Source organism: Orbicella franksi, chromosome 8 (genome assembly GCF_964199315.1).
Source record: "Orbicella franksi chromosome 8, jaOrbFran1.1, whole genome shotgun sequence".
Lineage (NCBI taxonomy): Eukaryota > Metazoa > Cnidaria > Anthozoa > Scleractinia > Merulinidae > Orbicella > Orbicella franksi.
This window is the reverse complement of record NC_138152.1, coordinates 27,440,952-27,452,801: the sequence shown is the minus strand read 5'-3', so window position 1 is coordinate 27,452,801 and position 11,850 is coordinate 27,440,952. Positions and strand designations below refer to the sequence as shown.

Here is an 11,850-nt window from a genome sequence, read left to right as displayed (position 1 = left end):
GAACATCATTGCCTATCTCTGCCGACTTTGTTGCATTATAAACCACACTACGCCAACCAATAAAACTCCTTGAATTCCAAACAGTACCAGAGCAAGAATTAACGCTACAGATACGATTGGTTCGACGACATTTTGACCTAAATTCCAGCGAGGAAATCCGGCAGAGATCAGGCGGTTATTCAGTTGATCAAATATGGATCCTCCTTGTTGTTCCTGAGGTGGATTTTGGCTGTGAGACCATTGCTGTTGTGACTGTCGCTGCTGTTGTTCCTGCCTTCTTCCGCGGTTTCGAAACTCTTGAGCGCGAGGGTCGTTATCTTGTACAATTTCTCCGTTAATTATTGTCACCATTTTTAACTTTTTAGCTGATCTTGGACGGAACAAACATTGAACAAAAGTATAAACTGCGTGACAATTCAATATGGCGACGAAACCGGGAAGGACTGGATCGATTTCGTGGAATGGCTTCATGTATGAATACACGAAGATCCACCTGCCTTCACTCCCTTCACTCGTCATATTTGCACTCGGTGTAGATCATTGAAGGCGTTTAGTTTTCTGCAGATTGCGTGAAAGCTTATACGTTAAAGTAAAGGTTAACACGGACATTAGTTATACGATAAGTACTTGCGAATTTTCAATCTCTGTAATTACGTTTTTGAAAGTTTTTCGAGAACTTAAGCTTATAAATAGTAGACTAAAGTACAGATTGATAGAAGCCGATATCTTAAAATTCTAACTTGGCTCCGAGGTCAAGGGAAATAAAACAAAAGAAATAATTATTTATTTATCCCTCAACCTGGACTTGATGATTTTTACTTTATTCCCCTCCTTCCCACGTGAGCAAGTCTGAATTTTAATAAGTTTCAAGAGCAGCATCCCAACGCACGTTTTTTGAAACGCAAATTTCCTTGCGATAATACCGTTTTTTTCTTTTTTTACAAACTCAACTCTTTTTTCACGGTATCAAGCACTCATTTAGAACAAAGACTTTCTATCAATAAAATTTTACTGTCCCAATCAAACATTCTGATGTTGCTTTCTATCGCCGGCATATCGCTATGTTGTCTGAGCTGACTTGAGTGATTTTGATCAATATATCCTGTAACGTATGCTTTTATAAAACACAATTGCACTTACCTGGACATACCTTGTTTTTTAACTGAATTAGGAGCTCCATAAAACAAAACACCAATTTGAAAATTGCCGCCATTAACACGTGAAACCCCATTTTTACCCCACATAAGCGCGGTTAGCACTGGGCACCAGGTTAAAACACAACCAATGGTAGACAATGTACCACCCCCAAGATGACAAAATTATCCCTCCATATCACACTAAACAGGGCGTCCACGCAAGACTTGACATACACACGTGCACTCTACACCAAACCCAACGTCAGGGTAGCAATGTTAAACGAGCTCAGTCACGGTTTGCGCATATTGAAAAGTTTACCTCAATTTTTCAAATAATTCGTCGTTTGTAATCGGTGTTAATCTTCCCCATCCTTAGCCATCCTTGTTCCTTTATGGTTAATCATTATGTCTTTGGTGTTTTTCTATGTTATTAAACTGTTATTTTCAGGTTTCCTATCATTTAAAGGTAATTTTGTATGTGGCCAAAATAACTCAAAATACCGTGATTGAGCTCCTTTAAGAGACATAGTCATGCCCGGGATGTATGTGTGTGTGTGGCCGGGGGGGGGGGGGGGGAAGGGGGGAAAGGTAAAATAGACTCATAAAAATATATCTGGGCGTGGCTCAAGCTTTATAAAAGACCAAAATGACACCACTTTGAAACGGACAGAAAGCGTTTTGTCATTGTTTTCTTCGAGTGAAACCCTAAAAGATACTTGATGCTTAAAAAATAGTGGCGTTTCGTCGTGAACACCTCGAGACTAAAATCCTTGATGAGACGACGAGCATCCTCGACTTTTTCACATCGGAGACCCCCCGGAGGGGGGGGAGGTTATGCATTTAAGCAATAGCCCTTTTCACGGTTAGTTTTTCGCATTTGCATTACAGTGTGATCCAACGTGGACGCGAGGTAATTTCGGGCTGAAACTACAAAGTAGTAAAATTGCCTCACAAACATGCTAGATTATATTGCAATGTAAATGAAAATGAGAAATCTAAACTGTGAAAAGAGCTATTCTACGCACCAGTTCTTTTAAAGCACACTCGTCTGTCTTAAATCTAGACAATCCAAGAAAGCTTATTAAAACACAAAATGAATTGAAAAAGAACCTTAAAACATTTCTTTTTTGTAATAGTTTTTAACCTAGTCATATATTTTAATAATTGCATCTTTTAGTTAGGTTTTTATTCTTTTTAATCATATGCAATTGTAAGCGCATTGAGAATTCTAAATGTGCAATAAGAAATTATTATTATTATTATTATTATTATTATTAAAAAAGAGGTATATACAAGGTAAAAGTAAGTAAAAGAAATAAACTATTAAAACCTATTTCAACAGTGTTTACATAATGGCTCCCTCCCGTCATATTAGTCTGCGAATGGAGACGTGATAACAGCCGGAAATACGTCTACTTTCGAAGGAAGTTAGTTCTCAGTCGCCACTCTCTAAAATCGCGAAATAAGTCATAAATTCTCGAGATAACTTCGTTTCTGGCATATCTTTCCGTAAATTTTATTACTACGTTACAGTAAATCTAGATACAACATAATTTCAGTTCTACTTCGAGTACAACTGTGTCTTCACGTAACAAAATAACTCCGCTCTGGTTTTAAGAAATACTTTTAATCAACCTATTTTAAAGATGATGATCATAACAATAATAATAATAATAATAATAATAATAAAAAGACAATAAAATCATTTATATGTACAGCTACAAAAATCACTAAAAGACGTTTAGTTAGAGCAGTGTTCAACTGAGTGTCGTAAAACCAAAACCAAAGTAATCACTCTAGCCAATCACGAAAGACGCTGACAATACAGTGAACCAATCAAAACTCGAAGTAATTTCATGTAGCTGACGCAAAGCGCGGGAAAATGAATGCGCGCGAGTCATGATTGGTTTTGGTCTAGCTTCTGACTGAATGAAAAGGTGGCGCTCAAGCAAAAGCCGCTCTATATCATTATGTTATCTATAATCAATCAACGTCATTAATTACAACAATAGAGCTGTTTTCAACTGAGTGTCGTAAAAAACAAATCCAAATAAATTACTTAGCAATTATACTACACAGCCAATCTCAAATCATGGTAAAACCAAAATCAAAACCAAAACCAATTGAAAGTAACTGTTTGACTACTCAACTGAAAACCCTCTATATCTGTTTCTTGTCCCTTTAAGATAACCAGTAATATCTTTGGTCACACTGGTGATACCTAATTTCATGATCATGTAAAACAGTTGCTCCATTTCAAAAGTAGATAAACATTCTGGTCTGATTTCATCAAAGCTATAAGATGTAAATTATTTTATTACTCATAAATTAACCTTACTGTTAATCGGTAAGATAGAACTTCAAACACTAACCAAACAAAATTACCCACAGAAACACACACACAAAGTTCAAATTATCCTATTAGATAATTCCAATTCAGCTTGACGTGAAGGAAAAACTGCGTTGAAAGTAATCATTTTCGGACATCATCAAGAACAACCCTCGCATGTTTCCAGCATATTTAATATGAGGAATATAATTTTTTATCAAAATTACATGACGTAAATGATTCACTGATCTAGGAGATAAAAATAGCTCTTGCTTTCTGATCCTCTGAAAGTACCCAAAGAATTTCTGGCTGATCAAAGGATATAAATAAATTATGTAAACATTTTGCAATGCATACTGGAAGTTAACATGACTGCATGTCCGGTAACATTGAGCTCTTTATCCACTTGCAGTTGATGAAAGTACAGTCGAACCCCTATTGAGCAGCCACTTATTAAATGGCCACCTTTACTAGGCGGTCAGTAATCAAGTCTTCATGAGGGCTTTTCTATTGTTTTTACCTCTATTAAGCCACCAGCCCCCTTCTTAAGCGGCCACTATCCATTTCCCCTAGGGTGGCCTTTTAATAAGGGTTGCACAGTATATTAATATCCATAGTGAGTTAGTGAGGCTGATGTCAGAGCAAAGTGATAGGATTGTGGGTTGGAACTGTGCAGTAGGACTACAGCACTATAGGCAACACATGTGTCTTCTTTAATAATAATTCGTTAACATGAAAAATGGTTTTTCATTTAACTGTTAGCTGACTGTCAGCGTAAGCTGAGTTCTGCAACTTCAAAAAAAAAAAGAAAAAACACTTGTACAACTCTATACAATCCAGAGCAAAATCTAAAACAGGAATTATGGCTTAGAATGCTGATTGACTCATTCAGTCAGCAAGTCTAATGGTTAGACCTTATTAAGTTTCATTTTGCAACATAAAAATAAAACCCTAATCCTACATCGAAGTCAAACTTTACCAGCAGTTGGCTTAGTCTGATATGTAGCCTATTGAATACCACACTGAATTGTGAGGGAGGCAAAGTGCCAGGACAAACATGTACAGTTGTACCCCACTAATGCACTGGTCACCCAAAGGCAGACACCTCTTGTTAATAGACACTTAGTGATCATCTCGTCGCCACTTTATATAATTATCGAGACACTTCATGTATGACCTCCCATCCCACAGCCAACTCCCTTACACGGATACTTTTTCACGTCCCAAGCCAATCCACTTATAGGAGGTCGACTGTATTCTCCCATTGCACTCCTTTAACTTAAAAACTAAAATAATTTGTTATAAAATAATACTTAAAAGTGCCCACATGACTTAAAGTTCATTGTTTCTTATAAATCTGTTTCCTTCTGAATGCTTGCCTTGGTAGATGAACCGGCTACGCCCAAAGGTTCCTCTGTGATCTCCTGGGGTTATGGAGTTGTTGGGTAATGGAGTGTAATGTGGTCTTTCAATGCTCTCTTCGTATTGAGAAGCCTGTGGAACAACAACAATCAAGATATAAGTAAATAAATGCGATTTGTCATGAAGACAAATTTTGAGTCCCTGATGCAAGTGGAATACAAGACCTGCCATGTATCAGCTGGATGTTGCAATGGACTAGCATCCCATCCAGGGAGGGGTAAAAATACTGCCAGTTGCTTACAGAAACCCAGGATAAGCTCTGCGTGTATGAGCCTCTGAGCTGATGCACACTTAACCCAGGTTACCTTATCAAGGTGGCAATGTACATGTAAGAAAAGTTACGAGGAGCCCAAAGGTACCTAACCATGAAATCCTGAGTGCCCAGCACTTAAGCTTATATGAAAAAAGTATTAAGTTTTTCCAGTCACCTAAAGGTAAAAGTTAGTCCCTGGTGGCATCCGCGTGCTCCTAGAGCACAGCCCTGCTTATGAACAACCTTAGCATTTATCATCTTTCTTTCTCTCAATAAAATCAAGTTGTCAGTAACACATGAACATTGCATCAGCTGTACAGAAACCCTAATTTCAACATAAAACAATCAAGTTGATAGGTTTTTACTGACCAACTCATCAGAGGAAGGAGCCACAATCTTCATGTATGCACCCACTCTCTGTGCTTCATCCTTCTCCTCCTTTTTAATAGGTCTTGAGTCGAGAAATGTTAAATTCGGCAAGCGATAAAGGATGTAATATCTGCCAAAACAATCATATGCACGGCTTAGGAATCCTGTTGATAAATGCAATAAATGGCATTTCCAAAATGGCTAAATCTATATGTATGCATCTTTTCGATTCTTGTTTCTCTTCTGGTTGCCTATTTGTCACGTTATGGGCCTCGGAACATCCAAAGAGATGAATCACCATTGGATGATCCTGAAGCTAGCCTGCGATCACAGATGGATTTCTGGCTTTTGTTTCACACTACTGAAATTTTTTTTACATTGTGAAACAAAAATCTGAAGTTTGTCTACATGTGTTTGTGGGCTATCCTGAAGCAAAGCAAGCCTCAGGGATTTAATTATCTCATCTTAGGATGAAATTTGATTTTATTAATTATCTCACATTGAGATGAAATTGGTGTGAGGAAGTTACCTGTATCGCTGATAGTCTTCCTCGTCCCTGAGTGAAGATGAGAGCTCGTTTGGACAGGCTTGGTTATTTAGCAGACTAATGTACTTTAACGAAGGGAGATTCTTGGAAATCTTGTCCAAGAGTACATCTAGATTGGCTATGTGCTAAAGTTAAGGACAATTTGTCTCACTAAGAATTATTTTCGTTAAATTAACATTAAGTTCAAGGTAAAGCACAGACCATATAGCTTGCAAACAATTAATATTAATATTTAGATCTTACCCTAGTTTCCATATTAAATAATATTATGAGATTAAGTTACGTGAATGTTTCCTCAAGGCAAACATTTGCCAAGACTTTCACTCCAATGCCTGGTTGTTCAAAGCATGATCAAATATTGATTTCAGTTTTGAATCTTTTCCATGCATTTTTTTCTTTCAGACACCGAGTCCCCAAACTTCCCCCTATCCACCCCTCTCTTCCAAATAAAATTGATTAAAGTGTGGGATCAGGGACTTCCTGATGACAATGAAGCCTCTGTGAACAGGATTGGCCTTACAGCTCATGCAGGGAAACATATTCCGATATTTTAGCTATTAACTTTTCTGATTTGATGTTGATCCATCACCGTGGACTGGTTTTACTTCTTTTACTAATTATAATTACCGTTTTGAGTAAATTTCTTTTTCAGACTCATATCTGATTTAAAGGTCAAGATCAAGCTGATCTAAAGGATATTCTATTCTTGTTTAATGTGAGTGTGTGCAAATGAGTCAATTCAGGAATTTCCATGTCATCTCCCAGCTGGTTGTTATCAAGGATGAGTTCCTCAAGTTTCACAAAACTGTTGAGGCCATTAAGCGTTCTGTTGAGAGAATAACAAAAACATAGTTTAGCTGGCATATAATGGCAGGGATAGAATTTGACTTACTTTTCACACTATTTGTCATATGGACAAGTAAAATTTGTGCAAGTAAATTAAAAACATGCTTGAGAATGCATTTGAGTGCCTGTTATTAATGCAGATAATTAATAATCAAACTTGATATGTTTCCCAGTCACGACTCAGTGGGACTTTGTCAGGCCTGCATCAATGTTTTCAAAACAAGCCGGTGACCGCCGGAGTTCCACCCACTTCTTGATCAATTCTATATTGCCAGTTACTCTGGTTCCAGCAATCAACTTGTGACAAACAAGCTTGGCATTGCGTCTCATTGACAAATCTTTAAGACAGCAGAGTACGCGTAGCTTCACACTAAATTTTGCAGCAATAATCATTTATGCAATAGGAAGTAAGCTTGTTAAAAAGAAATTTCAAGCATCTGCTGTATTTTGTGCCCTTCACATTATCATGTTTTTGTAGCCATCTTGTAGTTTTAAATATAAAGTGGCCAGGCCAACCTCCTTTGGGTGTCGCCTCAAGCATCATGGCCACAAAAGGATCGTGAAAAACTGATCTCTTTTCTTTTGGCTTCAAAAAGTCACACTTGACAGGTAGGTGAAAAATTTGGCCAATACACACAAGTAATCACTTAGTAAGTTGTCGGACTTTGTCATTGTTCATGCGGCCATATGATTACTTTGTTGTAAGATAAGGCAGAAGATCATGGCCCACTATAAATAATATTTAATTAAAAGATAAAATGAAAATTCTTGAATTTAAATAGCATGAGAATTGGAATTTAAAATTATGCTGCTAATTAATAGCAACAATTTGAGCTCGTGAGCACAAATATTTTCCCCTTCGGCCACTGACTTCTGGGGAGTAATTTGCATATATGTGGAAGGGAAGCTAAATCTAAACCCGCTTTCGAAATGTGACTGTGCTGTTTCATGGATTTCCCCCTTAAAATTTTGTTGGCTATTGTCTGATAAATAAATTAACTATAAAATAATAAAATTTATTATTACTTGCAATATGAACCGTGTAATAGACCTTTTAGCTTGGGGCAGTTTGTTTTCCCATAAAAAAACACCTGATATTCTCTGGGGAATTTTTCTTCTTTTATCCATCTAAAAATTATTTATTCATATACATGCAACTAATTGATGAATGTTTGGAAAATAGAATTCTCAAGAGTATCATTCCATGGTCTGAAATGGGGCAACAACCTGCCCAAGCTAAAAAATCTATAATTTGAATTATTTTGTTAAATTATACACGTGGTCACCTTAGCTGATTGGAGCTCAGATCCAATCTTGTGATCACCTTCCCATATTTGCTTCCAATAATTCCTGGTATGCTCTCAGCCTCTTGGCCAACAAACGACAACTGCGAGAAAAAATTGATCACCTGCATAGTTTAAAAATTTTATCAACAATTTGAAAGGAAGCTTATGTTTGCGTACATGAACAAACAGTCTGGAAATTGAACCCAAAGGTATCTTTCAGTAGTTTATAATGTCATCATCTGGTTAATTGTCTACAATTAAGCCAATTTACAAAAAGTGGGTCTATTTGTATTTGGTGCAGTTTAAATGTAGCTATATAGTCACAGCAGAAGCGTATTTAGGGAGAAACAGAGGAGGTCATGCCCCTTCCCACCCCCCCACCCCCTTTTCTTCTTGTATTTTCAGAAAAAAAATTGATCAACCACCTCCAGAATAGAATTTTTCTTTAGGTTTGGGGAGGGGTGGGAATGGCTTGTGCTCTGTCACAATTTCTTTGGCACCTTTAACTCAATTTTCTTGAGCTGTCCCTACAAAGCTCTGTCAAAATGTAGTTGGCTGCAAATAATCTTCCCGCCTACAGTGAATTCTTTGCTGCCAGCCTCATACTGCGGTTCATTCTGACTTAAAACAAATTTGTCTCTGGCCTTTTAAATGGTCCACTATTTCTGTTATCCTGTCTGTATAAAATACTTAAATTTTTCTTCGGTTGTGTTTTGCTGCAAATAGCATTCTGCTCATGTGTAGTTGTAACCATGCTCTTGTGTGAAAAAAGGGCTGGTCACTAATTCCCTGAGCTGTCAGTGAGTGACTTCATAGAAACAAATTTGGTGATTGAATGATAAAACAATTATTGAACTTGGTTAGTGCAAAATATTGTGATTTATCAGTATCTCGCATATTAACAATTGCGTTTTGCCACTGACAAATCACAATATTTTGCTAAACGTCGTCCAATTGTCAATCGACATGGCCGTAGTTGTAAGATTAAGTTTGTTAATTTTAATTTCAAAATTAAAGCAATGTTTACTTCAAAACGAAGAAACTGTGCAATTTCTAACATCTTTTTACTCAATAAACAAACTGTATATATACGGCCCCAGTAGTTTTGCCCTGCTGTGGAAAGTGTCATGTTTGAAAATCACGGCAACTGTTAGCCTCGAGCTACGCTTAAAAAATTAACTTAATAGATTAAGCAGATATAAATTTTACACGTTCCATATTTTACAAAAGTTAAACTTTCCTGGCTTTAAACGAGATCAGAATTAAACTATAGTGTTTGAATTCAGTCTTGTACATACAAGCAACGCCAATTCTTCTTTACTAATCATATGATGTCGTGATACAATACGCTTTAATTTGCAAGTCAGTAACAAGTTCTTTATGTGTTGCTGCAGATACAAGCTTAACCAAGTAGCAAAGTTTCCCACAGACATGTAAATTTGTAAGCGAATATACACGAAGAAGAAAGATGCTTCTATTACCTGAGAACCATTAAGCACCACAGCTGCTTCGGGATTTTCCATCTTTCAGTTAAAAAGACCACAAAAGCGTCGCAGAATTTGTGAGTTACCTCATGTCGATCATGTTTTGCATGGCCGTGAATTCGGTACCAGGCCTATTACTTCCTGTTCCCGGGAGTAGACTGGACAAGACGATTGATGCCCCCAGGCACCCACTCTCACGAAAATGATCGTTTACATTGTGGGAGATCAGGGACATTGAATTGAGGATAAAGACACTGTGAACAGAATTGACATCTGGCCCAAGCATGAAAATATATTCCGATCTTTTAGCCTTCTATACTTTGAACTTCACAAATGAATGTAGATCCGTTCACGTCACGTTAAGGTCACGGGTCCGTCACGCTGTCATCAATGACACAGAGCGTCACGTCACTCACGTGTTTTACCAATTTTTACCGTCACGAGTTTTAAGTCTTTTACCAATATCCCTCTTCAGCTTGTTTCCAGTTTCAGTTGCTGCCCGTGTTTATATATGTTCATGATGTAATTTTTCTGATCTTTTGATCTCTCGTGATACTCTCCTTTGGTTACAATAATTATAAACCATTATACCTTTGACAGAAGCTTCTAATGATTGAACACAGCAATGATTGACAACTGACGTTAAAAAAACTGAGTTTATTCTTCATTTTATTTAGTACTTTGGAAACTTTCAATACTGAACATGCACATCGATATATATCTGTCCCGGGGGGGGGGGGTACTCCCATATGAAAAGGACGGGGGTGCTCGTCGGAAATTTTGAAAAGAGCCCATCCTGTTTCATGGGCATGGCTTGAATTTTTTTTTTTTACCCCTATAAAGAAGAGGTACCAATTCTATGCAACAACACATTTTTTCCTGTCAGACTTTTTTCGGTTCACTACCCTAAAAGGCAGCGCAAAAAGCGCCCGCTGTGGACCTCTTGAGGCTAACACTCTAAGAGGTAACAAAACCGTTTTTTCACCATTAAAGGTACGATGAGCACCCCTGTTCTTTTTATATGGGAGTCCCCCCCCGGATACCTGTATAAGCTTACATACAAAACTCCGTATTTTCCATTTTTTTTTTCTTTAGCCGTTTTTAGAAGCCTATGTATAAACGCAACTAGTTCTGAAAACAATTAAACTTGAACGCCACTGATTAAATCTACCTCGTACCAACTGTATTCGAAAAAATGAAAGAATTCCATTTATATGTGTACATGTAAGGAATTTCGGATGCCTGAAGACTGGATAAAATGCATTGATGTAAAAATATGTTTCAATGAAAAACGGATTTTAAATTGGAAAAACTTTGATATGCGACAAAGGTTGATAACTAGATGTGTCGAATGGATTCTATTCGGAAGTCATTGAAACTGTTGAAAATATGATCCGTATTAACATGGAATTTGTCTGAGTAAGATATTGTTCTCTTATCTATCACATAGTTTGCAGATAATTCCATACATCAGATATCGCTTATAATTAACGTTTATAAAAGAATGGCACCTCAGATCTGATATCAAACAACTTGTTTCTGTAAATACAAAACATAATAAATAAAACGAACGAATGTATACCTCATAAAAAAGTGCCCATCGATTTTGGTATAAAGTAGACACACTTAAATATTGCGTAGAATGGCTTCAGTCGGAGTAAAAGGCTAGTATCGACTAGTTGTGAACGTATTAAAGCGCATATTAACAAAACTTTGGCACTATCGGCTAGAAAAACGCAATACAGGGCTACAAATTCGTTATCTCTACTGCTTGACAAATTTGTCTTGTGTTCTCACACTAAAAGCAACCTAACTAAACAAGAAAACATCATTTAACCATTCTAACGACCTACCTGATTTTGGTATTTTTCCACTGTATTGTACTAAATTGTCTTGTTATCCAATATTAATTTAATATTTACTTATTATTAGCTACAGTGGAACCTCGATTTAACGAAGTCGCTGGGGACCGGCCAAATTTGTTCGTTAAATCGAGGGTTCGTTATATCGAAATCGATATAACGAATTTGAGGGGAAACGACCAAAATGTTCGTTATATCGAGGTCATAGTTAATAATCGATTTGTAACACAGGTGACTTCTGTCACGCAATTCAATGCAATTTTCGTCACCCAGAAGTGCCGCGTTTTGAGATGCAATTCATGAAGCATGGTGGCTT

At 37.0% G+C, this 11,850-nt stretch overlaps 1 protein-coding gene across 1 annotated transcript; it reads right to left on the bottom strand.

The window, feature by feature from the left end:
• Positions 1 to 2,636: 2,636 nt before the first annotated feature.
• On the bottom strand, positions 2,637 to 11,601 carry LOC145494077 (leucine-rich melanocyte differentiation-associated protein-like). Its single transcript, XM_081473541.1, has 6 exons — positions 9,670 to 11,601; positions 8,189 to 8,289; positions 6,756 to 6,882; positions 6,039 to 6,178; positions 5,510 to 5,639; positions 2,637 to 4,959 (listed from the first exon to the last, which is right to left on the bottom strand). The coding sequence occupies exons 1-6, from the start codon at positions 9,709 to 9,711 to the stop codon at positions 4,798 to 4,800; spliced, it is 702 nt and encodes a 233-aa protein (XP_081329667.1). The 5' UTR covers positions 9,712 to 11,601; the 3' UTR covers positions 2,637 to 4,797.
• Positions 11,602 to 11,850: the final 249 nt, after the last annotated feature.

What these genes read in the sequence shown, in the direction of transcription:
- LOC145494077 (XM_081473541.1), bottom strand. Translation starts at nt 9,711, where the DNA reads ATGGAAAATCCCGAAGCAGCTGTGGTGCTTAATGGTTCTCAG. An exon ending in TGGTGCTTAATGGTTCTCAG is followed by an intron (nt 8,290 to 9,669) that starts GTAATAGAAGCA and finishes TTTTTCTCGCAG; the next exon opens with TTGTCGTTTGTTGGCCAAGA. An exon ending in TCACATTAAACAAGAATAGA is followed by an intron (nt 6,179 to 6,755) that starts ATATCCTTTAGA and finishes TAACTTTAGCAC; the next exon opens with ATAGCCAATCTAGATGTACT.